The sequence below is a fragment of the Salvelinus fontinalis genome, chromosome 21, assembly GCF_029448725.1.
Source record: "Salvelinus fontinalis isolate EN_2023a chromosome 21, ASM2944872v1, whole genome shotgun sequence".
NCBI classification, from domain to species: domain Eukaryota; kingdom Metazoa; phylum Chordata; class Actinopteri; order Salmoniformes; family Salmonidae; genus Salvelinus; species Salvelinus fontinalis.
Genome location: NC_074685.1, coordinates 47301321 through 47328279, shown reverse-complemented (window position 1 = coordinate 47328279; position 26959 = coordinate 47301321). Strand labels below are relative to the sequence as shown.

At 44.1% G+C, this 26959-nt stretch overlaps 1 protein-coding gene across 1 annotated transcript in view; it reads left to right on the top strand.

Annotated features, from left to right (window-relative positions):
- Nucleotides 1–25872, top strand: part of chsy3 (chondroitin sulfate synthase 3) — a 171819-nt gene extending 145947 nt beyond the window's left edge. Inside the window, exon 3 of the mRNA XM_055875547.1 lies at nt 23393–25872. Within this exon, the coding sequence (XP_055731522.1) occupies nt 23393–24964 (1572 nt within the window). The 3' untranslated portion in view covers nt 24965–25872. The remainder of the gene's footprint in view (nt 1–23392) is intronic.
- Nucleotides 25873–26959: the final 1087 nt, after the last annotated feature.

Here is a 26959-nt window from a genome sequence, read left to right as displayed (position 1 = left end):
GTCATACCACCAACTGTTTTCCATTAGGGGGGGTCATACCACCAACTGTTTTCCATTAGGGGGGGTCATACCACCAACTGTTTTCCATTAGGGGGGTCATACCACCAACTGTTTTCCATTAGGGGGGTCATACCACCAACTGTTTTCCATTAGGGGGGTCATACCACCAACTGTTTTCCATTAGGGGGGTCATACCACCAACTGTTTTCCATTAGGGGGGTCATACCACCAACTGTTTCCCATTAGGGGGGGGTTATACCACAAACTGTGTTTTCCATTAGGGGGGAGTCATACCACAAACTGTGTTTTCCATTAGGGGGGAGTCATACCACCAACTGTTTCCCATTAAGGGGGAGTCATACCACCAACTGTTTCCCATTAAGGGGGAGTCATACCACCAACTGTTTTCCATTAGGGGGGGTCATACCACCAACTGTTTCCCATTAAGGGGGGGGGGGGTCATACCACCATCTGTTGGGGGAATCATACCACCAACTGTTTTCCATTGGGGGGGGTGATACCACCATCTGTTTTCCATTGGGGGGGGGGATCATACCACTAACTGTTTTCCATTGGGGGGGGGGGGGGTCATACCACTAACTGTTTTCCATTAGGGGGGGGTCATACCACCAACTGTTTTCCATTAGGGTTGGGTCATTAGTTTCATTTAGAAAGTTTAATCAATGTTTGGTTTTATTCCTAACTCCCATAAGGGACTTTTAGAAAATATATGACAAACATTTCTATAAAAAATGACTAATGCAGTCCCTTTGGAGGCCCCCAGGACTGCAGTTTCATCCTCCTGCATTCTCTGCCATAAACCAATTTAATTGCTTATTTGATGTGCCTATCCAAAATCCACACGTTTCCAAGCTCTCAGAGTAAACAACGTGAAATGTGCCCACTTTGGTGCATTTACTTATGTATCGCTGTAAGCTGCAAGATCTGCGGCAGGGAAACATTGCTGTCAGGCCTTCGAGGGCTTTGTGCTGCTGAGCACTAGACTCAAGTCAGAGCTTTGCAATGTGCGCAGCGATGGTTTGTGGCATTTACATTTTTCCTGTGTTATCTCGCAGCCAAGCCTCTCTATAAAGAATACATTTGATGTGCGACTAACTTAAAAGAAAAAGGAACGAGAGTAACACTTTGTGAACTCAATTTCGACTTGCCCCTCTTAACACTCAAACCCCCAGATGTAGAAGGGGATAAAAAAAATGAGAGGTGCAAAGACTCCTTTTCTCCACAGGCGAAATCTTCAAAAGGCTCTGCTCGTCTGAAATGAATTCCATTCCCCCCACTAAGCCCAGGTCCCACCGGCACCCATGGGCAAGTGCATCTAAGAGCACTGTTAATTCTCTTTTGCTTTCTGCCTGGCTGTAATGAGGAAGCAATAACACTCACTGTAGCTCAGTTAGGCAGTGATTGACGTAGTAATACATCACTGACCAGTACCTCTGTTGAAATTGGAGATCCTTCAGAAAAGGTTTGATGTTTTTCATAAAGGCGTTGGCCTACCACCAAGGTTCATTCCTTTCCTGGTCCTGTTTATCCGGAATATGGTTCAGTGGATAAACAGTGGATGTTTTTTTGTCATTCCTTGGAAATACAGGTAGATTCAAGTTTATTTATAATTTGCCGGTATTCAAATTACATACAGTTGAAGTCGGAAGTTTACATACACCTTAGCCTAATATATTTAAACTCAGTTTTTCACAATTCCTGACATTTACAGTACTAGTACAAATTCCCTGTCTTGGGCCAGTTAGGACCACCACTTTCTTTTAAGAATGTGAAATGTCAGAATAATAGTAGAGAGAATGATTTATTTCAGCTTTTATTTCTGTCATCGCATTCCCAGTGGGTCAGAAGTTCACATACACTCAATTAGTACTTGGTAGCATTGCCATTAAATTGTTTAGCCTTCCACAAGCTTCCCACAATAAGCTGGGTGAATTTTGGCCCATTCCTCCTGGCAGAGCTGGTTTTACTGAGTCAGGTTTGTAGGCCTCCTTGCTCGCACACACTTTTTCAGTTCTGCCCACAAATGTTCTATAGGATTGAGGTCAGGGCTTTGTGATGGCCACTCCAATACCTTGACTTTGTGGTCCTTAAGCCATTTTGCCACAACTTTGGAAGTATGCTTGGGGTCATTGTACATTTGGAAGACCCATTTGCGACCTAGCTTTAACTTCCTGACTGATGTCTTGAGATGTTGCTTCATTATATCCACATAATTTTCCATCCTCATGATGCCATTTGCTGTCATTTGTTGCAGTCCCTCCTGCAGCAAAGCACCCCCACAACATGATACTGCCACCCCCGTGTTTCACGTTCCCCTTTTTCCTCCAAACATAACGATGGTCATTATGGCCAAACAGTTCTATTTTTGTGTCATCAGACCAGAGGACATTTCTCCAAAAAGTACGATCTTTGTCCCCATGTGCAGTTGCAAACCGTAGTCTGGCTTTTTATGGCGGTTTTGGAGCAGTGGCTTCTTCCTTGCTGAGCAGCCTTTCAGGTTGTGTCGATATAGGACTAGATTTACTGTGGATATACAGTACATTGGAATTCTTTGTGTCAAGAGCTCTCTCATAGTACATTATATACACAGTACATGCAATCCAATGTACATTATACACACAGTACATGCAATCCATAGTACATTATACACACAGTACATGCAATCCATAGTCCATTATACACACAGTACATGCAATGCATAGTATAGTAGTAGTTGAGTTTAGTGAAGAATTTCCAAGGTATAATATGTACATGCTGCAGTGAGGTGTTTACATGTGTGGGGAGATAAAAATGTGACAATCGGTGGTGTATCACTCTGCAATAGGATACTATTTTCTATGTAGGACATGGACAAAATGTATTTTGATATGCATAGGTGTACCGTCATGAAATCGAGTTTAGGGGTGACCATCAAGTATGAAATATTACCATCTCAAATCTCTAATTTCTCTGACAGCATCCCACCCCCATATTTTAAAATAAATGTTTTTGAGACGCCTCATATTCTAAATGAGCAATTGGGAAATCAATCATGTTTAGGCTGCTCTGCTGTGTGGATGAATTTCTCTGCAGTCCCCAGCTTTGCTCTACTCTACACCCTATTGATTATTGTGTTGCACATACGCCTTCCGCAATAACATGCCTCGGGGGGAAATGTTGCACGTAACGGAACTTGTGACATTGTTTTTGTCCACGTCGTTCCATATAACTCCTGCAATGCAAATCGTATGAATTCAGAGTTTACAAAAGGTATTTTCCCAAAGTTGTGCAAATGCTGATGTTTTGTTTTGGACATTTATTGTTAGGTTAGCCTGGTCATTACACGGCAGTAGTACAGGTGAGGCAGTAGTACAGGTGAGGCAGTAGTACAGGTGAGGCAGTAGTACAGGTGAGGCAGTGGTACAGGTGAGGCAGTGGTACAGCTGAGGCAGTGGTACAGGTGAGGCAGTGGTACAGGTGAGGCAGTAGTACAGGTGAGGCATTAGTACTGGTGAGGCAGTAGTACTGGTGAGGCAGTTGTACATGTGAGGCAGTAGTACATGTGAGGCAGTAGTACAGGTGAGGCAGTAGTACAGGTGAGGCAGTGGTACAGGTGAGGCAGTGGTACAGGTGAGGCAGTAGTACAGGTGAGGCAGTAGTACAGGTGAGGCAGTAGTACAGGTGAGGCAGTAGTACAGGTGAGGCAGTAGTTCAGGTGAGGCAGTAGTTCAGGTGAGGCAGTAGTACAGGTGATGCAGTAGTACTGGTGAGGCAGTAGTACTGGTGAGGCAGTAGTACAGGTGAGGCAGTGGTACAGGTGAGGCAGTGCTACAGGTGAGGCAGTAGTACAGGTGAGGCAGTAATACAGGTGAGGCAGTAGTACAGGTGAGGCAGTAGTACAGGTGAGGCAGTAGTACAGGTGAGGCAGTAGTACTGTTGAGGCAGTAGTACAGGTGAAAACGGTCATTTGTGAGCCTGTAGGTTTCAAGATGACTTGTAGATTACCTTTTCTGATTGGAACTCTGCCAATTTAACGACCAAGCAACATGACCCCAGGCCTTCAGACAGAAGTAATTAATCCTCCTTCCTGTATGTGTAAAGGCTCACTTTTCTGTTAGTTATCACTTTGAACTGTCTCGGGAACCAGCAAAATACAATTCACTTCTCTCATCATCTTTCCATTTGTGTGGGCGATACTAATTGTCAAGGGACCACAAATGAAATACAAATTATTCTACCAATCCTCCTATGTTACTTGGTAATACGCCGCAATCTGTAGCTGCAGCTAACTCGACAAAAAAAAAAAAAAACATGACGCTAGAACAAATGGGGAAAAAAGCATAATTGATGTAGCGCGATTGAGCCTGCTGCGCTTTGTCACTCCAAAGCCCTGCCATATGCTGCAGAGACGGGGAGCAGGAAACAAAGCGTGGAACAACAAATGACTCCCGGCTCGTTCCCAACTGCCTTTCTACGTCCTGTTGCCCTCCTTCATCTGACAATTCCAATATCCACAAAGCAACGTCACTGTCAAGCAACAAAGCACTTTTGTTATCTAGCTAGTGAGACTTGGTGAAGGAGGATGGGGCAGATTGTATAGTAGTATAGTAGAAGTGTCGTCTTCTTGTCAATCTCCATGTTGAAAGACTTTCTTACATAGAAACACTGGGACGCAACGTAGCTGTTCCTATGGGGACGCTGTTCCTATGGGGACGCTGGTAAAAGGTCAAGGATAGCTAGAGGGCAGCACCGTACTAGTCTTGACGCACGTCGAGCGTCTTAAGAGCGGGGTACCAGCAGGTGCTGTACATGACATGCCACAGCTGCTTTTCTGTCCCCTCACTGTCGGAGAAGCTGTAAATATTATGCAGCGTGTTGACGCACAGCAGTAGGTAATGCAGATCTCTGGAAAGAGACTGGGAACAGGACGAGACAGACATTTTCATTTGTTCCAAGACAAATCAATGAGCACCGATACTTTTCGCTATCAAAGCTAGTTGAAGCCCCTCTCTAGAGTATCCATCCCCAGTGTTCAGAATAGATGTGGTAAATGTAAACAAACATATGCCTCAACACAGTATTAAGGTCTTTTACATTTAGCAGACACTCTTATCCAGGGCAAGTTACAGTAGTGAGTACATATACTTTCCTATGTTTTTTTTTCATTTCATACAGGTCCTCTGTGGGAATCGAACCCACAACCCTGGCGTTGTAAGCGCCATGCTCTATCAACTGAGCCCCGTGGGACCACGGACCGTTTCAAACATGCTAGTCTGAGAGAAATGAAGGCCACATACATTATTTTAATGAATTGTGTTTTTTTCCAGGTGTGTTGGCTAGCATGGGAGAGAGATAGTGAGAAACAACAGCCTCTCGATTGTCATTAGAAAGAGTAGCTGCATTGCTCACTATTTAATGTGTTTAACGTGGTCCGCCCTGCTTTGTCCTCTCCTGTGTAAATACTCCAGAGTGCTGCCGCTTTGAGACACAATCAGCATTTTCTAAACACAAGGACCGCATGACAGCTATTGATCAGTTAAGTGGGCTGTTCAATTAAAGCGAGGAGCTGAGTTGGACCGCGTTCAGGGTTTTTATGTTCGTGCCAAATCACTTAATACAGTAGGAGGTAAGGGATTGTCTTCTCAACGGGCGTATCCCAAATGTCACTCTATTCACCAGATAGTGCATCCCTATTTTCTATATAGTGCACTACTTTTGACCAGGTCAGTGGTCAGAAGTAGTGTACTATAAAAAGGTATATGGTGCACTATCTAGGGAATAGGGTGTCATTTGGGACGCGGTTATTATAGAGAATCAGTATGTAAATATGAAAAGCTTCTAAGTGTCTCAGGGAGCATGGTCATATTTTTGGGGGGGGGTCAATGGATCAGCATGTCCCCATTTCCCATGATGCATCAGGCATGTGTCTAAATGGAAGACGCCAGCTGGCAGCATCAGGTGACTCCTACGGCGCAGGTTGCCAGACATATTGGTTGTCATGCTTCCTGAGTGCTGAGAGGCAAAAAAGGAGCTGGAATCACAGTGAAAACTTTGTATTGGATTTAAATGGAAGTGGGGTACTGCTACTTCATGCTCCTCAGAATGTCTTGGCCCATTACATGCCATCAGTTACAGTTCAGGTTCAACCAGCACCAAACGATTACCTGAGCTAATGCTTCTAATGCACTTATGAGCAGTCTGACCATATCAGTGTGGGATTTATGTTATGCATCATGTACAGTTCACTTATGAGTCTCAAGTTTAGATTTAGAGTTTAAAGATTCAATAGATTTTTTTTAAACTTTTGACAAGGTAATCTTGAAATAAGTTTGTTTTAATTTCATAATTTGTTAAAAGCCTGTTCCCCTTATTCAATTAAATGCATAATGCCATGTCCGAATAGCCGTACTTGCGTTCTAAATACTAATCATTTTGGGTATGCGAAAACCAAACGTTTTATAGTATGTCAAATTTAAAAAAATGTATGCTTTAAATGCCAGGATTTCATACTCATATCAGCTTTTCATCTAGTAGAATTTGCTGGACACTATTGAGGAAGATAAATCGTTTTTCCAGATTCACATGTGTCACGCCCTGGCCTTAGTATTCTTTGTTTTCTTTATTATTTTAGTTAGGTCAGGGTGTGACATGGGGAATGTTTGTGTTTTGTTGGTTTTGGGTGATTCTATGGTAAAGGGGTTGTTGGGTGTAGTATATGGGTTTGTGTTGAGTACATGTGTCTAGCGTTGTCTATGTATGTTTAGTTGTCTAGGAGAGTCTATGGTTACCTGAATGAGTTCCCAATTAGAGACAGCTGATTTCGGTTGTCTCTGATTGGGAGCCATATTTAGGGTAGCCATAGGCTTTCATTTGTTGTGAGTAGTTGTCTATGTTAAACGTTTGTAGCCTGTGTGTGCACATCGTTTATTTAGCTTCACGATCGTTTTCTTGTTTTGATTAGTTCGTAAGTGTGTTTGTTTCGTTTTGCCTTCTTCGTCAATAAAAGGAGATGGCTTATTTTCCTAATGCTGCGTTTTGGTCCGTCAATCCTCCACACGATCGTGACAACATGTTTCACAACAGTTGATAATCTGATGAATGGATGCACTGTTGCAAAATGAACGAATGGCGGGAATCAACGTAATTACGCATTAGATTATGCACTCAGTATGGAGGAGCCTAGTGTGTTGATATTTGTTGCTAACTACAGAAAGTATGTTCTGAATAGTATGTAGTACGATTAGTACTTAGTATTTATTTTTAGTCGGGAGTAGGCAAGACAGAAGGCAAATGTCTTTTCAATTAAGATCTGAATATTCTCTCATTAACTCACAACTTGAACCTTTGTTTAACCCCTTCACCTCGCACAATACTACCTTTAATTTAGCTGATAGAGATCAGATAAAGCCAGCCATTCTGGGATGTAGTCGATGTGCTGTGTCGATATTGAATTAAGTTTGGCTAAGGATATTCTGCTGTTCCCTTGGCATGGGATAGTACAGCGAGGCTTGACTCAGTAGAGGAATCTGGCTCCAGGAATGTGCCCTGTAACGTCTGGAACATTGGTGTGAGGAGGACGAAGGGAAACGCTGGTGGACAGGCAGCCAATAAGGGATCTCATCCCTAGAGTTCCCAGAATCCAATTCCTGCCTGTGTCATAGAACCAGAAGAGAAAATGATACTTTTTTCATGCCGTTAGGAATTCCATCTTATGAACTTTACTACTGGCATGCAAAAATAACATTGGGGATTGTATTAACAGAGGAGTAATGAACAAATAGGTTAGAATGTCGCTGACGAAACATTGTACTACGTCCATGTTTTCCTGCCAAGTGGTCACAGCATAATTAAGAACATACATACAACATTGAAGTGGACCTCATCAGAATACTATTGCATCCCAAATGACACCCTATTCCCTACATAGTGCACTACTTTTGACCAGAGCTCTATGGGCTGTGGTCGATAGTAGTGCACTAAATAGGGAATAGGGTGCCATTTGGGACATAGCCTATGTGTGGGCGGCTGAAACCCAACAGGGAACCGCTAGATGAAAGGACCTGGGGAAGTCCTTGAAAGTCAGCAGTATTACCCAGTCGCCTAAAATCCACCTAATTGGAATATCACTGTGGCTTTCTGTAGGATCAGCTGGGTACACCCATTTGGGCATTTGGCTGGGGTGTACACTTGAAAGTTAGAACCAGAAACGGAAAGATCATTATTTGTCTAATAATTGGGGGTCTTGAAAAGAGAAATTGGGGCCTCACGGGAAAGAAGGGACTGGTTTCTGGTCTAAGTCTGTCGCTGGTAGTGTATGCATATTACATGGTTAGGGCTGCAGCAGTAATGTGACATGGTTAGGGCTGCAGCAGTAATATGACATGGTTAGGGCTGCAGCAGTAATATGACATGGTTAGGGCTGCAGCAGTAATATGACATGGTTAGGGCTGCAGCAGTAATGTGACATGGTTAGGGCCAGTAAATATGACATGGTTAGGGCTGCAGCAGTAATATGACATGGTTAGGGCCAGTAAATATGACATGGTTAGGGCTACAGCAGTAATATGACATGGTTAGGGCTGCAGCAGTAAACATGACATGGTTAGGGCTGCAGCAGTAAATATGACATGGTTAGGGCTGCAGGAGTAATATGACATGTTTAGGGCTGCAGCAGTAATGTGACATGGTTAGGGCTGCAGCAGTAATATGACATGGTTAGGGCTGCAGCAGTAATATGACATGGTTAGGGCCAGTAAATATGACATGGTTAGGGCTGCAGCAGTAATATGACATGTTTAGGGCTACAGCAGTAATATGACATGGTTAGGGCTGCAGCAGTAATATGACATGGTTAGGGCTGCAGCAGTAATATGACATGGTTAGGGCTGCAGCAGTAATATGACATGGTTAGGGCTGCAGCAGTAATGTGACATGGTTAGGGCCAGTAAATATGACATGGTTAGGGCTGCAGCAGTAATATGACATGGTTAGTACTGCAGCAGTAATATGACATGGTTAGGGCTGCAGCAGTAATGTGACATGGTTAGGGCCAGTAAATATGACATGGTTAGGGCTGCAGCAGTAATATGACATGGTTAGGGCTGCAGCAGTAATGTGACATGGTTAGGGCTGCAGCAGTAATATGACATAGTTAGGGCCAGTAAATATGACATGGTTAGGGCTGCAGCAGTAATATGACATGGTTAGGGCTGCAGCAGTAATGTGACATGGTTAGGGCTGCAGCAGTAATGTGACATGGTTAGGGCCAGTAAATGTGACATGGTTAGGGCTGCAGCAGTAATATGACATGGTTAGGGCTGCAGCAGTACTATGAGATGGTTAGGGCTACAGCAGTAATGTGACATGGTTAGAGCTGCAGCAGTAATATGACATGGTTAGGGCTGCAGCAGTAACATGACATGGTTAGGGCTGCAGCAGTAATATGACATGGTTAGGGCTGCAGCAGTAATGTGACATGGTTAGGGCTGCAGCAGTAATATGACATGGTTAGGGCCAGTAAATATGACATGGTTAGGGCTGCAGCAGTAATATGACATGGTTAGTACTGGAGCAGTAATATGACATGGTTAGGGCTGCAGAAGTAATATGACATGATTAGAGCTGCAGCAGTAATATGACATGGTTAGGGCTGCAGCAGTAATGTGACATGGTTAGGGCTTCAGCAGTAATATGACATGGTTAGGGCCAGTAAATATGACATGGTTAGGGCTGCAGCAGTAATGTGACATGGTTAGGGCTGCAGCAGTAATATGACATGGTTAGGGCTGCAGCAGTAATATGACATGGTTAGGGCTACAGCAGTAATATGACATGGTTAGGGCTACAGCAGTAATATGACATGGTTAGGGCTGCAGCAGTAATATGACATGGTTAGGGCTGCAGCAGTAATATGACATGGTTAGGGCTGCGGCAGTAATATGACATGGTTAGGGCTACAGCAGTAAATATGACATGGTTAGGGCCAGTAAATATGACATGGTTAGGGCTGCAGCAGTAATGTGACATGGTTAGGGCTGCAGCAGTAATATGACATGGTTAGGGCTACAGCAGTAAATATGACATGGTTAGGGCCAGTAAATATGACATGGTTAGGGCTGCAGCAGTAATATGACATGGTTAGGGCTGCAGCCGTAATGTGACATGGTTAGGGCCAGTTAATATGAAATGGTTAGGGCTGCAGCAGTAATGTGACATGGTTAGGGCCAGTAAATATGACATGGTTAGGGCTGCAGCAGTAATGTGACATGGTTAGGGCCAGTAAATATGACATGGTTAGGGCTGCAGCAGTAATATGACATGGTTAGGACTGCAGCAGTAATATGACATGGTTAGGGCTGCAGCAGTAATATGACATGTTTAGGGCTGCAGCAGTAATGTGACATGGTTAGGGCTGCAGCAGTAATATGACATGGTTAGGGCTGCAGCATTAATGTGACATGGTTAGGGACAGTAAATATGACATGGTTAGGGCTGCAGCAGTAATATGACATGGTTAGGGCTGCAGCAGTAATGTGACATGGTTAGGACTGCAGCAGTAATATGACATGGTTAGGGCTGCAGCGGTAATATGACATGGTTAGTACTGCAGCAGTAATATGACATGGTTAGGGCTGCAGCAGTAATGTGACATGGTTAGGGCCAGTAAATATGACATGGTTAGGGCTGCAGCAGTAATATGACATGGTTAGGACTGCAGCAGTAATATGACATGGTTAGGGCTGCAGCAGTAATATGACATGGTTAGTACTGCAGCAGTAATATGACATGGTTAGGGCTGTAGCAGTAATGTGACATGGTTAGGGACAGTAAATATGACATGGTTAGGGCTGCAGCAGTAATGTGACATGGTTAGGACTGCAGCAGTAATATGACATGGTTAGGGCTGCAGCAGTAAATATGACATGGTTAGGGCTGCAGCAGTAATGTGACATGGTTAGGGCCAGTAAATATGACATGGTTAGGGCTGCAGCAGTAATGTGACATGGTTAGGGCCAGTAAATATGACATGGTTAGGGCTGCAGCAGTAATGTGACATGGTTAGGGCCAGTAAATGTGACATGGTTAGGGCTGCAGCAGTAATATGACATGGTTAGGGCTGCAGCAGTACTATGAGATGGTTAGGGCTACAGCAGTAATGTGACATGGTTAGAGCTGCAGCAGTAATATGACATGGTTAGGGCTGCAGCAGTAACATGACATGGTTAGGGCTGCAGCAGTAATATGACATGGTTAGGGCTGCAGCAGTAATGTGACATGGTTAGGGCTGCAGCAGTAATATGACATGGTTAGGGCCAGTAAATATGACATGGTTAGGGCTGCAGCAGTAATATGACATGGTTAGTACTGCAGCAGTAATATGACATGGTTAGGGCTGCAGAAGTAATATGACATGATTAGAGCTGCATCAGTAATATGACATGGTTAGGGCCAGTAAATATGACATGGTTAGGACTGCAGCAGTAATATGACATGGTTAGGGCTGCAGCAGTAATATGACATGGTTAGGGCTGCAGCAGTAATATGACATGGTTAGGGCTGCAGCAGTAATGTGACATGGTTAGGGCCAGTAAATATGACATGGTTAGGGCTGCAGCAGTAATATGACATGGTTAGTACTGCAGCAGTAATATGACATGGTTAGGGCTGCAGCAGTAATGTGACATGGTTAGGGCCAGTAAATATGACATGGTTAGGGCTGCAGCAGTAATATGACATGGTTAGGGCTGCAGCAGTAATGTGACATGGTTAGGGCTGCAGCAGTAATATGACATAGTTAGGGCCAGTAAATATGACATGGTTAGGGCTGCAGCAGTAATATGACATGGTTAGGGCTGCAGCAGTAATGTGACATGGTTAGGGCTGCAGCAGTAATGTGACATGGTTAGGGCCAGTAAATGTGACATGGTTAGGGCTGCAGCAGTAATATGACATGGTTAGGGCTGCAGCAGTACTATGAGATGGTTAGGGCTACAGCAGTAATGTGACATGGTTAGAGCTGCAGCAGTAATATGACATGGTTAGGGCTGCAGCAGTAACATGACATGGTTAGGGCTGCAGCAGTAATATGACATGGTTAGGGCTGCAGCAGTAATGTGACATGGTTAGGGCTGCAGCAGTAATATGACATGGTTAGGGCCAGTAAATATGACATGGTTAGGGCTGCAGCAGTAATATGACATGGTTAGTACTGGAGCAGTAATATGACATGGTTAGGGCTGCAGAAGTAATATGACATGATTAGAGCTGCAGCAGTAATATGACATGGTTAGGGCTGCAGCAGTAATGTGACATGGTTAGGGCTTCAGCAGTAATATGACATGGTTAGGGCCAGTAAATATGACATGGTTAGGGCTGCAGCAGTAATGTGACATGGTTAGGGCTGCAGCAGTAATATGACATGGTTAGGGCTGCAGCAGTAATATGACATGGTTAGGGCTACAGCAGTAATTGTAATGATCGTTCTCCTCCTCTTCGTCTGAAGAGGAGGAGCAGGGATTGAACCAAGGTGCAGCGCGTTGAAATGACATGATGAATTTATTTAACAAGACAAAACGAACTATACTTGAAAATGATACAAAATAACAAAACGAAAGTAGACAGACCTGAACGACGAACTTACATACAACGTGAAGAACGAAATGAACAGGAACAGACTACATGAAATGAACAAACCGTATACAGTCCCGTATGGTGCAAACATAGACACAGACACAGGAGACAACCACCCACAAACAAACAGTGTGAATGCCCTACCTAAATATGACTCTTGATTAGAGGAAAATGCAAACCACCTGCCTCTAATCAAGAGCCATACCAGGCAAACCAAAACCAACATAGAAACGAATAACATAGACTGCCCACCCAAAACACATGCCCTGACCATAAACACATAAAAACAACATAAAACAGGTCAGGACTGTTACAGTAATATGACATGGTTAGGGCTACAGCAGTAATATGACATGGTTAGGGCTGCAGCAGTAATATGACATGGTTAGGGCTGCAGCAGTAATATGACATGGTTAGGGCTGCGGCAGTAATATGACATGGTTAGGGCTACAGCAGTAAATATGACATGGTTAGGGCCAGTAAATATGACATGGTTAGGGCTGCAGCAGTAATGTGACATGGTTAGGGCTGCAGCAGTAATATGACATGGTTAGGGCTACAGCAGTAAATATGACATGGTTAGGGCCAGTAAATATGACATGGTTAGGGCTGCAGCAGTAATATGACATGGTTAGGGCTGCAGCCGTAATGTGACATGGTTAGGGCCAGTTAATATGAAATGGTTAGGGCTGCAGCAGTAATGTGACATGGTTAGGGCCAGTAAATATGACATGGTTAGGGCTGCAGCAGTAATGTGACATGGTTAGGGCCAGTAAATATGACATGGTTAGGGCTGCAGCAGTAATATGACATGGTTAGGACTGCAGCAGTAATATGACATGGTTAGGGCTGCAGCAGTAATATGACATGTTTAGGGCTGCAGCAGTAATGTGACATGGTTAGGGCTGCAGCAGTAATATGACATGGTTAGGGCTGCAGCATTAATGTGACATGGTTAGGGACAGTAAATATGACATGGTTAGGGCTGCAGCAGTAATATGACATGGTTAGGGCTGCAGCAGTAATGTGACATGGTTAGGACTGCAGCAGTAATATGACATGGTTAGGGCTGCAGCGGTAATATGACATGGTTAGTACTGCAGCAGTAATATGACATGGTTAGGGCTGCAGCAGTAATGTGACATGGTTAGGGCCAGTAAATATGACATGGTTAGGGCTGCAGCAGTAATATGACATGGTTAGGACTGCAGCAGTAATATGACATGGTTAGGGCTGCAGCAGTAATATGACATGGTTAGTACTGCAGCAGTAATATGACATGGTTAGGGCTGTAGCAGTAATGTGACATGGTTAGGGACAGTAAATATGACATGGTTAGGGCTGCAGCAGTAATGTGACATGGTTAGGACTGCAGCAGTAATATGACATGGTTAGGGCTGCAGCAGTAAATATGACATGGTTAGGGCTGCAGCAGTAATGTGACATGGTTAGGGCCAGTAAATATGACATGGTTAGGGCTGCAGCAGTAATGTGACATGGTTAGGGCCAGTAAATATGACATGGTTAGGGCTGCAGCAGTAATGTGACATGGTTAGGGCCAGTAAATGTGACATGGTTAGGGCTGCAGCAGTAATATGACATGGTTAGGGCTGCAGCAGTACTATGAGATGGTTAGGGCTACAGCAGTAATGTGACATGGTTAGAGCTGCAGCAGTAATATGACATGGTTAGGGCTGCAGCAGTAACATGACATGGTTAGGGCTGCAGCAGTAATATGACATGGTTAGGGCTGCAGCAGTAATGTGACATGGTTAGGGCTGCAGCAGTAATATGACATGGTTAGGGCCAGTAAATATGACATGGTTAGGGCTGCAGCAGTAATATGACATGGTTAGTACTGCAGCAGTAATATGACATGGTTAGGGCTGCAGAAGTAATATGACATGATTAGAGCTGCAGCAGTAATATGACATGGTTAGGGCCAGTAAATATGACATGGTTAGGGCTGCAGCAGTAATGTGACATGGTTAGGGCTGCAGCAGTAATATGACATGGTTAGGGCTGCAGCAGTAATATGACATGGTTAGGGCTACAGCAGTAATATGACATGGTTAGGGCTACAGCAGTAATATGACATGGTTAGGGCTGCAGCAGTAATATGACATGGTTAGGGCTGCAGCAGTAATATGACATGGTTAGGGCTGCGGCAGTAATATGACATGGTTAGGGCTACAGCAGTAAATATGACATGGTTAGGGCCAGTAAATATGACATGGTTAGGGCTGCAGCAGTAATGTGACATGGTTAGGGCTGCAGCAGTAATATGACATGGTTAGGGCTACAGCAGTAAATATGACATGGTTAGGGCCAGTAAATATGACATGGTTAGGGCTGCAGCAGTAATATGACATGGTTAGGGCTGCAGCCGTAATGTGACATGGTTAGGGCCAGTTAATATGACATGGTTAGGGCTGCAGCAGTAATGTGACATGGTTAGGGCCAGTAAATATGACATGGTTAGGGCTGCAGCAGTAATGTGACATGGTTAGGGCCAGTAAATATGACATGGTTAGGGCTGCAGCAGTAATATGACATGGTTAGGACTGCAGCAGTAATATGACATGGTTAGGGCTGCAGCAGTAATATGACATGTTTAGGGCTGCAGCAGTAATGTGACATGGTTAGGGCTGCAGCAGTAATATGACATGGTTAGGGCTGCAGCATTAATGTGACATGGTTAGGGACAGTAAATATGACATGGTTAGGGCTGCAGCAGTAATATGACATGGTTAGGGCTGCAGCAGTAATGTGACATGGTTAGGACTGCAGCAGTAATATGACATGGTTAGGGCTGCAGCAGTAATATGACATGGTTAGTACTGCAGCAGTAATATGACATGGTTAGGGCTGCAGCAGTAATGTGACATGGTTAGGGCCAGTAAATATGACATGGTTAGGGCTGCAGCAGTAATATGACATGGTTAGGACTGCAGCAGTAATATGACATGGTTAGGGCTGCAGCAGTAATATGACATGGTTAGTACTGCAGCAGTAATATGACATGGTTAGGGCTGTAGCAGTAATGTGACATGGTTAGGGACAGTAAATATGACATGGTTAGGGCTGCAGCAGTAATGTGACATGGTTAGGACTGCAGCAGTAATATGACATGGTTAGGGCTGCAGCAGTAAATATGACATGGTTAGGGCTGCAGCAGTAATGTGACATGGTTAGGGCCAGTAAATATGACATGGTTAGGGCTGCAGCAGTAATGTGACATGGTTAGGGCCAGTAAATATGACATGGTTAGGGCTGCAGCAGTAATGTGACATGGTTAGGGCCAGTAAATATGACATGTTTAGGGCTGCAGCAGTAATGTGACATGGTTAGGGCCAGTAAATATGACATGGTTAGGGCTGCAGCAGTAATGTGACATGGTTAGGGCTGCAGCAGTAATATGACATGGTTAGGGCTGCAGCAGTAATATGACATGGTTAGGGCTGCAGCAGTAATATGACATGGTTAGGGCTGCAGCAGTAATGTGACATGGTTAGGTCTACAGCAGTAATATGACATGGTTAGGGCTGCAGCAGTAATGTGACATGGTTAGGGCTGCAGCAGTAATATGACATGGTTAGGGCCAGTAAATATGACATGGTTAGGGCTGCAGCAGTAATATGACATGGTTAAGGCTGCAGCAGTAATATGACATGGTTAGGGCTGCAGCAGTAATATGACATGGTTAGGGCTGCAGCAGTAATGTGACATGGTTAGGTCTACAGCAGTAATATGACATGGTTAGGGCTGCAGCAGTAATATGACATGGTTAGGGCTACAGCAGTAAATATGACATGGTTAGGGCCAGTAAATATGACATGGTTAGGGCTGCAGCAGTAATATGACATGGTTAGGGCTGCAGCCGTAATGTGACATGGTTAGGGCCAGTTAATATGACATGGTTAGGGCTGCAGCAGTAATGTGACATGGTTAGGGCCAGTAAATATGACATGGTTAGGGCTGCAGCAGTAATGTGACATGGTTAGGGCCAGTAAATATGACATGGTTAGGGCTGCAGCAGTAATATGACATGGTTAGGACTGCAGCAGTAATATGACATGGTTAGGGCTGCAGCAGTAATATGACATGTTTAGGGCTGCAGCAGTAATGTGACATGGTTAGGGCTGCAGCAGTAATATGACATGGTTAGGGCTGCAGCATTAATGTGACATGGTTAGGGACAGTAAATATGACATGGTTAGGGCTGCAGCAGTAATATGACATGGTTAGGGCTGCAGCAGTAATGTGACATGGCTAGGACTGCAGCAGTAATATGACATGGTTAGGGCTGCAGCAGTAATATGACATGGTTAGTACTGCAGCAGTAATATGACATGGTTAGGGCTGCAGCAGTAATGTGACATGGTTAGGGCCAGTAAATATGACATGGTTAGGGCTGCAGCAGTAATATGACATGGTTAGGACTGCAGCAGTAATATGACATGGTTAGGGCTGCAGCAGTAATATGACATGGTTAGTACTGCAGCAGTAATATGACATGGTTAGGGCTGTAGCAGTAATGTGACATGGTTAGGGACAGTAAATATGACATGGTTAGGGCTGCAGCAGTAATGTGACATGGTTAGGACTGCAGCAGTAATATGACATGGTTAGGGCTGCAGCAGTAAATATGACATGGTTAGGGCTGCAGCAGTAATGTGACATGGTTAGGGCCAGTAAATATGACATGGTTAGGGCTGCAGCAGTAATGTGACATGGTTAGGGCCAGTAAATATGACATGGTTAGGGCTGCAGCAGTAATGTGACATGGTTAGGGCCAGTAAATATGACATGTTTAGGGCTGCAGCAGTAATGTGACATGGTTAGGGCCAGTAAATATGACATGGTTAGGGCTGCAGCAGTAATGTGACATGGTTAGGGCTGCAGCAGTAATATGACATGGTTAGGGCTGCAGCAGTAATATGACATGGTTAGGGCTGCAGCAGTAATATGACATGGTTAGGGCTGCAGCAGTAATGTGACATGGTTAGGTCTACAGCAGTAATCTGACATGGTTAGGGCTGCAGCAGTAATGTGACATGGTTAGGGCTGCAGCAGTAATATGACATGGTTAGGGCCAGTAAATATGACATGGTTAGGGCTGCAGCAGTAATGTGACATGGTTAGGGCTGCAGCAGTAATATGACATGGTTAGGGCCAGTAAATATGACATGGTTAGGGCTGCAGCAGTAATATGACATGGTTAAGGCTGCAGCAGTAATATGACATGGTTAGGGCTGCAGCAGTAATATGACATGGTTAGGGCTGCAGCAGTAATGTGACATGGTTAGGTCTACAGCAGTAATATGACATGGTTAGGGCTGCAGCAGTAATGTGACATGGTTAGGGCTGCAGCAGTAATATGACATGGTTAGGGCTGCAGCAGTAATATGACATGGTTAGGGCTGCAGCAGTAATGTGACATGGTTAGTATTGCAGCAGTAATATGACATGGTTAGGGCTGCAGCAGTAATGTGACATGGTTAGGGCTGCAGCAGTAATGTGACATGGTTAGGGCTGCAGCAGTAATGTGACATGGTTAGGGCCAGTAAATATGACATGGTTAGGGCTGCAGCAGTAATATGACATGGTTAGGGCTGCAGCAGTAATGTGACATGGTTAGGGCTGCAGCAGTAATGTGACATGGTTAGGGCCAGTAAATTTGACATGGTTAGGGCTGCAGCAGTAATGTGACATGGTTAGGGCTGCAGCAGTAATGTGACATGGTTAGTACTGCAGCAGTAATATGACATGGTTAGGGCTGCAGAAGTAATATGACATGGTTAGGGCTGCAGCAGTAATATGACATGGTTAGGACTGCAGCAGTAATATGACATGGTTAGGGCTGCAGCAGTAATGTGACATGGTTAGGGCTACAGCAGTAATATGACATGGTTAGTGCTGCAGCAGTAATATGACATGGTTAGGGCCAGTAAATATGACATGGTTAGGGCTGCAGCAGTAAATATGACATGGTTAGGGCCAGTAAATATGACATGGTTAGTGCTGCAGCAGTAATATGACATGGTTAGGGCTACAGCAGTAAACATGACATGGTTAGGGCCAGTAAATATGACATGGTTAGGGCCAGTAAATATGACATGGTTAGGGCTACAGCAGTAAATATGACATGGTTAGGGCTGCAGCAGTAAATATGACATGGTTAGGGGTACAGCAGTAAACATGACATGGTTAGGGCTACAGCAGTAAATATGACATGGTTAGGGCTGCAGCAGTAATGTGACATGGTTAGGGCTGCAGCAGTAATGTGACATGGTTAGGGCCAGTAAATATGACATGGTTAGGGCTGCAGCAGTAATGTGACATGGTTAGGGCTGCAGCAGTAATGTGACATGGTTAGGGCTGCAGCAGTAATATGACATGGTTAGTGCTGCAGCAGTAATATGACATGGTTAGGGCTGCAGCAGTAATGTGACATGGTTAGCGACAGTAAATATGACATGGTTAGGGCTAGTAAATATGACATGGTTAGGGCTGCAGCCGTAATATGACATGGTTAGGGCTGCAGTAGTAATATGACATGGTTAGGGCTGCAGCAGTAATATGACATGGTTAGGGCTGCAGCAGTAATATGACATGGTTAGGGCTGCAGCAGTAATATGACATGGTTAGGGCTGCAGCAGTAATATGACATGGTTAGGGCTGCAGCAGTAATATGACATGGTTAGGGCCAGTAAATATGACATGGTTAGGGCTGCAGCAGTAATGTGACATGGTTAGGGCTGCAGCAGTAATATGACATGGCTAGGGCCAGTAAATATGACATGGTTAGGGCTGCAGCCGTAATATGACATGGTTAGGGCTGCAGCAGTAATGTGACATGGTTAGGGCCAGTAAAATGACATGGTTAGGGCTGCAGCAGTAATGTGACATGGTTAGAGCCAGTAAATATGACATGGTTAGGGCTGCAGCAGTAATGTGACATGGTTAGGGCTGCAGCAGTAATGTGACATGGTTAGGGTCAGTAAATATGACATGGTTAGGGCCAGTAAATATGACATGGTTAGGGCTGCAACAGTACGAATCCCTAATGCTCCGTGTCGCTAAACAGTGGCAAGTTCCATCAGGAGTAGAATGGTACTGTTCCATCTGGATTAGAGTTAGTCTGTCCCATCAGGAGTAGAGTGGTACTGCTCCACCAGGAGAAGAGTGGTACTGTTCCATCAGGAGTAGAGTAGTACTCCTCCATCTGGAGTAGACTGGTACTGTTACATCAGGAGTGGACTGGTACTGTTCCCTTTGGAGTAGAGTGGTACCCCTCCATCTGGTGTAGAGTGGTACCCCTCCATCTGGAGTAGACTGGTACTGGTCCATCTGTAGTAGAGTGGTACTGTTCCATCTGGAGTAGAGTGGTAATGGTCCATCTGGAGTAGAGTTAGTCTGTTCCATCTGGAGTAGAATGGTACTGTTCCATCAGGAGTAGAGAGGTACTGATCCATCTGGAGTATAGTTAGTCTGATCCATCTGGAGTAAAGAGGTACTGTTCCATCTGGAGTAGAGTTCGTCTATTCCATCTGAAGTAAAGAGGTACTGCTCCATCTGGAGTAGAGTTAGTCTGTTCCATCTGGAGTAGAGTTAGTCTGTTCCATCTGGAGTAGAGTTAGTCTGCTCCATCTGGAGTAGAGTTAGTCTGTTCCATCTGGAGTAGAGTTAGTCTGTTCCATCTGGAGTAGAGTTAGTCTACTCCATCTGGAGTAGAGTTAGTCTGCTCCATCTGGAGTAGAGTTAGTCTGTTCCATCTGGAGTAGAGTGGTACAGATCCATCTGGAGTAGAGTTAGTCTGTTCCATCTGGAGTAGAGAGGTACTGATTCATCAGGAGTAGAGTTAGTTTGTTCCGTCTGGAGTAGAGAGGTACAGATCCAGCTGGAATAGAGTTAGTCTGTTCCATCTGGAGTAGAGTTAGTCTGTTCCAGCTGAAGTAGAGTTAGTCTGCTCCATCTGAAGTAGAGAGGTACAGATCCAGCTGGAATAGAGTTAGTTTGTTCCGTCTGGAGTAGAGAGGTACTGATTCATCAGGAGTAGAGTGCTTCCAGAGTGTTTCCAGCGGCCAGGGCCTAAATGCCCGACACGTTTTCCATTTGCTAAATGTTTCTTGTGGGCCCTCACTTCATGTTGCCAAATTGCTTCTCTGTGCAGTTCTTTCATTCGGGAGCTTAAAACCATTAATTTGCCATTTAAGTGCAGTTACGAATAAGGAAGCTCAGTGCCGTAATGATAGGGAACAGAATCAAGCAGTGCTGCTCGAGGCGCTCCACTTCAGGTGACCCAACATTGGTCGATGTGTTTTATTCTCTGGCTTATTAGTTCTCTTTGACTAACAGAGTGAATATCCAGGAAAACAGTCAGGCTTTATTAGTTCTCTTTGACTAACAGAGTGAATATCCAGGAAAACAGTCATATCCAGGTCAAATTGCAGATGGCTACTATTGCAGAAGGTGATACTGTATAAGAAAATAAAACGTTTGGGAAGTCAAGCACTATAATAGAGTCATTTTTTTTAGCACAGTAAGTTGTTTTGTTTCCTCCAACCCCCCTTGACTTCAAAACAAATATTCTAAAACCAAATGTTATAAACTCCGGAAACCCCTCACTATGTTAATGAAGACACATACCCTACCTCATAATATATATCTGTTAATGAAGACACATACCCTACCTCATAATATATATCTGTTAATGAAGACACATACCCTACCTCATAATATATATCTATGTTAATGAAGACACATACCCTACCTCATAATATATATCTATGTTAATGAAGACACATACCCTACCTCATAATATATATCTATGTTAATGAAGACACATACCCTACCTTATAATATCTATCTATGTTAATGAAGTGCAGTGCTTCTTCCAACATGGCTAACAATAGATGCTACACAGCACAGGGAATTGAAAACATCCCTACACCACTCCAAGCAGTGCATATTGGATCCAGTGATAGGGTGCAGCAGATATGTAATTATCAGTGTAGTTTAATTAACAGCTCAATTAGTCTGGTCGATGGAGAGGGCAAAGGGTAATAATGGCTCACAGCGGAGCCTCTGTCGGCAAACACTGAATTAGCAAGCGGTGTCCTTGTACACATCAGCTATGATTAAAGAACATTGCAATATAACATGGGCTACATGTCTTACTGCAGTTATTGACTGGAATGTAAAAGATAAAGCATATGGGTAGAAATAAGCTGGTTAGTGTTACGAGGGTCAACATACTATCCCATCTCAACATGTTGTGTAATAGCCTATACCGTAATACATTTTGAATGGATGTGTGGACATTTCAATGTCATATTTTCTGGACATGATGTACATCCAAATCTGTTTAGTTTACCTCAAGTTGGGGTAAAAGGGCACCAAGTGTTGAACCAGTCAACATCCGTTCTTCTTTAATATGGATTTCGATGAATCAGTATCTTGTATAGGTTTTGGAAATGACGAATGATCATATTATTTTAGGTCTCCTCTCTATCACCTTTTGTGAAGTTGAGTAGGAGCGTATTATGTAGTAAACCATTGTGCTGCAGAGTCATTTGACACGTCAAATAGCTCAATGTATAAATTGGGCTAAGGAGATTGGAAGTGATTATGGGTTCATGATACTGCTCGTCTCTCTTCTCTTTATCTGGCTATAATCTGTCATGGTCCTTCAATACATTTCTACTAACGATTAACTCTGTGTATGCTTTCAAACAATCCCAGTGTTATTCCGTTTAATTAAAATGATTAAGACAACGGATAAATATCTTAGCGGAGTAATTGGTTTCTCTAAACCAAAATGATCTCCTTTCTCCTATCTTCCTGGCAATTACCATAAAAACGCACAAATAACTGGGCATTTTCTAGAACCTTTTATCACAACGCATCAAATGGATAATTGACTGCTTCTTGTAATGAACACTTGTGCTCAATTCCCTCTTTGAATCTCGCTTGTTTTATTGGGAACCTCTCCTGAGCTCTCCTAGCTGGGAAGCTCTCCTGAGCTCTCCTAGCTGGGAAGCTCTCCTGAGCTCTCCTAGCTGGGAAGCTCTCCTGAGCTCTCCTAGCTGGGAAGCTCTCCTGAGCTCTCCTAGCTGGGAACCTCTCCTGAGCTCTCCTAGCTGGGAAGCTCTCCTGAGCTCTCCTAGCTGGGAAGCTCTCCTGAGCTCTCCTAGCTGGGAAGCTCTCCTGAGCTCTCCTAGCTGGGAACCTCTCCTGAGCTCTCCTAGCTGGGAACCTCTCCTGAGCTCTCCTAGCTGGGAACCTCTCCTGAGCTCTCCTAGCTGGGAACCTCTCCTGAGCTCTCCTAGCTGGGAACCTCTCCTGAGCTCTCCTAGCTGGGAAGCTCTCCTGAGCTCTCCTAGCTGGGAACCTCTCCTGAGCTCTCCTAGCTGGGAAGCTCTCCTGAGCTCTCCTAGCTGGGAACCTCTCCTGAGCTCTCCTAGCTGGGAAGCTCTACTGAAAGGCTATTATGACCTAGACAATGTGCTGGTTATCAGTATACCAGTTATTAAGCTTTTACAATCCTTACATTAGGCTATGCTTCAAATGAGTATTCAAAGTAGTACACACATTGCGATCCATTCAATTATCCAAACAACACCTTCTTTGTTCCAGGGAATCTGCCTTTAAATAGATCAGAGGATGAGAGTGTGTTCTCCTATTGTATCCATAGACGTCACACTAGACATTCCATTATCGACTGTGCTGACCATGGTGTATTTTTCTCTTTCCACAGATGCAGGAGCTCTTCTACGAGAATTACGAGCACAACAAGAAGGGCTTCATCCAGGAGCTCCACAGTAGCAAGATCCACAACGCCATCACACTCCATCCCAACAAGAGGCCTGCCTACCAGTACCGGCTACACGGCTACATGCTGAGCCGCGACATTTCCCGGCTACGCTACCGCACCATCCTCCTGCACCGCGAGGGCCTGGCCATGAGCCGGCTCAGCAATACAGAGGTGCAGTGGGAGGATCAACAGCTGGGAGCGCCACCTTCCTACACGCGCTACCAGCCCGCTGAACGAGGGGACGTCATCGAGTGGGACTTCCTCACTGGCCGACATCTGTACTCAACGGGGGAGAACCAGATGCCCCGGCAGGGCCTCGGGAGCCTGCTTCGGGCTGCCCTGGAAGACACGGTGCTTCAGGTCATGGAGATGATCAATGAGAACTCCAAAGCTCGCGGACGTGTTATCGACTTCAAGGAGATCAAGTATGGCTACCGCAGGGTGGACCCCATGCACGGGGCTGAGTACATTCTGGACCTACTACTTCTGTACAAGAAACACAAAGGGCGCAAAGTGACAGTACCTGTTAGGAGGCATGCGTACCTGCAGCAGTCCTTCAGTAGGCCCTTCTTCAGTGAGTCTGAGGAATTGAATGTTGTTGAGCTGGTGGAGGCCATCAACACTGAGTCGCAGTCGTTCTCGTTCCTCTCCAACTCCCTCAAGATATTCTCGCCTTTCCAGTTCTCTGAGTCAACCAGGGAGATGCGCGAACGCAGCCAGAGAAAGGTCAACATCCTGGTCCCGCTGACAGGCAGGTACGACATCTTTCTCCGCTTCATGGAGAACTTTGAGAAGGTCTGCCTGATCCCCAAACAGAACGTCAAGCTGGCCATTATATTGGTGGACAACGACAGCAACCAGGACAGGGAGAAGCACTTGGACTTGATCAAGGAGTACAGCAACAAGTATCCCAAAGCAGACCTGTCTGTCATCCCCATGACGGTTGACTTCTCCCGGGGGCTGGCTCTGGAGCTGGGCTCCTCGCAACTTGACAATGGCACACTGCTGTTCTTCTGTGACGTGGACCTAGTCTTTAACGGAGATGCCCTGCAGCGGTGCAGGCACAACACCATCCAAAGGAGACAGGCTTACTATCCCGTTGTTTTTAGTCAGTACGATCCTAAAATTGTCTACGCCGGCAACACCCCTGACGATAGCAGCTTTGTGTTCACCAAGAAAAGTGGCTTCTGGAGGGATTACGGCTTTGGAATCACCTGCATATTTAAAAGTGACTTGCAAAAAGCTGGCGGTTTTGATACATCGATCCAAGGCTGGGGGTTGGAAGATGTAGACCTGTTCACAAAAGTGATTAACTCCGGTTTAAAAGTGTTCCGCAGCCAGGAACCAGGAATTGTCCACATTTATCACCCTGTTCAGTGCGACACTAGCCTTGAGCCCAAGCAGTACAAAATGTGCCTAGGGTCTAAGGCAAGTACTTATGCATCTTCGATGCAGTTAGCCGAGCTGTGGCTGGAGAAACACTTAGGGGTAGGCTACAACAGAACTTCCACCTGACATTCCTGCTCTCCGTGGCTCCTCAATGGAGGTTACCTCAGTTCTGCATGAGTGCAGACAGCAATGGACCGTGCGTGCTTCTATGTGAGAGAGAAAAAAAGACCAAACTGCAGAGAGAAAGAGAGAGAGAGAGTTCAAGGGTACGCTCAATTATCTTTGGTGCAATTTGTTGTGTTCCTCTGGTGATTTGTTTCGTCAATTCACTTCAGCGTCTTCCAAAGGACATTGTAATGCCTTTACTCACGGCTTGTTGGGAACTCTGATGTGGTTTGTTTCGTTCCTATTTCCATTGTTATCATGCGATTCACATGTATGCCTCAGGACCACATCTTTTCACCACCTGGCCATCTCCAATGAATGTGTTCTTAGCAGCCTTCCGTTGGATTAGTTGCACAGAGCGCCCCTCGCCTACTGTGAAAAGGACACTGACAACATCACCAGAGAACAAAAAGCAGTAATACTGTTGATAATAATACTGAAACAATGACAATAATGCTAATAATAAATGTACTGAAAGTACCACAAATGTGCTTTAAAGCTCCCAGATGGGAAACAGACTGTAAACTAGAGTTTTCTAATTCATACAAAGAACCGAAAGTACTTCATCCGCAGTATTTTTTAAAGAAGCGTGTGAATAATTTTGATGATTGTATCTTTATTTTCTAGTCAAAATATTTACATGGATTTCAGGTACTGGATACCGTCCAACATTCGCTGTGTTCTTAATCTCATTGCAAAGGCCCACATTGTGTCATTCTGTCTGGTATGTGACCATGCTTCAATGAACAAAAAGGCATCTTGTCGCCATTACTTTAGCTTTGTGGCTTAGAAGTCGTTCAGTTTGCTGGCAAGAACAACTAAGGTATATTAAAATGGGTTATTTATAATAAAACAAATGTTGAAATGCATACTTTTCATATCTGTGCTTATTCTAACTGATAACACTGCATTTAAACCAAAAATGGATTTAATATGTGTGTGTATACATAAAATATGCGTACAAATTATTATATGAATAACATGCAAATTACAGATACAGTATGGTGAAATATAAATATCAAATTGCAGTACTCATCACAAATTCAGCTATGTATATTTTACCCAAAAAAGTCTATTTTAGTATTGTGTTCATTAGTCCACTGTTGATACAGTCCCAATGGGTTGTACATGTCAGCAGAACCATTTGAATGATAGAGCACTTTCAGTAAAAATCTTAAGCGTGATGAAGATGCGATTTCAATCATTATGATGCCATTTGTATTATCATCACACTTTTGTATTTGAATTGAAAATGCTCTATCTTGAAAACTTTTTGGGACCATATATCATCAGTGGACTAATGAACAAAATAGTGAAAGATGTTTTTTTTTTAAATAAAATATCCTGTACCACTATTTTATTCATTAATTCCAATAAGAACTTGTTTGAAAGCAAACAGACTTCAAACACTGCCTTCAAACAGCTCAAATAGTTTCCCTAATTTATTAATCATGTGCAGGCCTCATCCATCGACATTATTGATCATTTACTTGTCTATTCCATGCACACCACAAATCAACAACAATCTAACAGTTCCTTTCCAGTATCAATTTTCAACATGGATTTCATATCATCTCCAGTTATACAATTATATGGAGAAGGAACCGTTGTAAGTAATGGTTCATATGACTGTTAGCCACTGGGCACAAACTGGTTGAATCAACGCTGGTTCGATGTATTTTGTCAACCTATTGTGACGTGGAATCTACGTGGAAAATACATTGGATTTGAATTATCAACATAAGCTGTTGTTTTGAGGGGGGACATTTCAACCACAGGATTATGTCGTCATGCTGACCAATTTTCAACATAAACAAACCTTGTATAAAATATGTTGGATTTTTACCTTTGAAACAATGTCAGATGTTTAACGAGTATATACACTACCAAAAAAAAACAATAAGCTGGGCAGCACCTCCTACTGGAGACCTGATCTATCTACAGCTATCCCTTTGG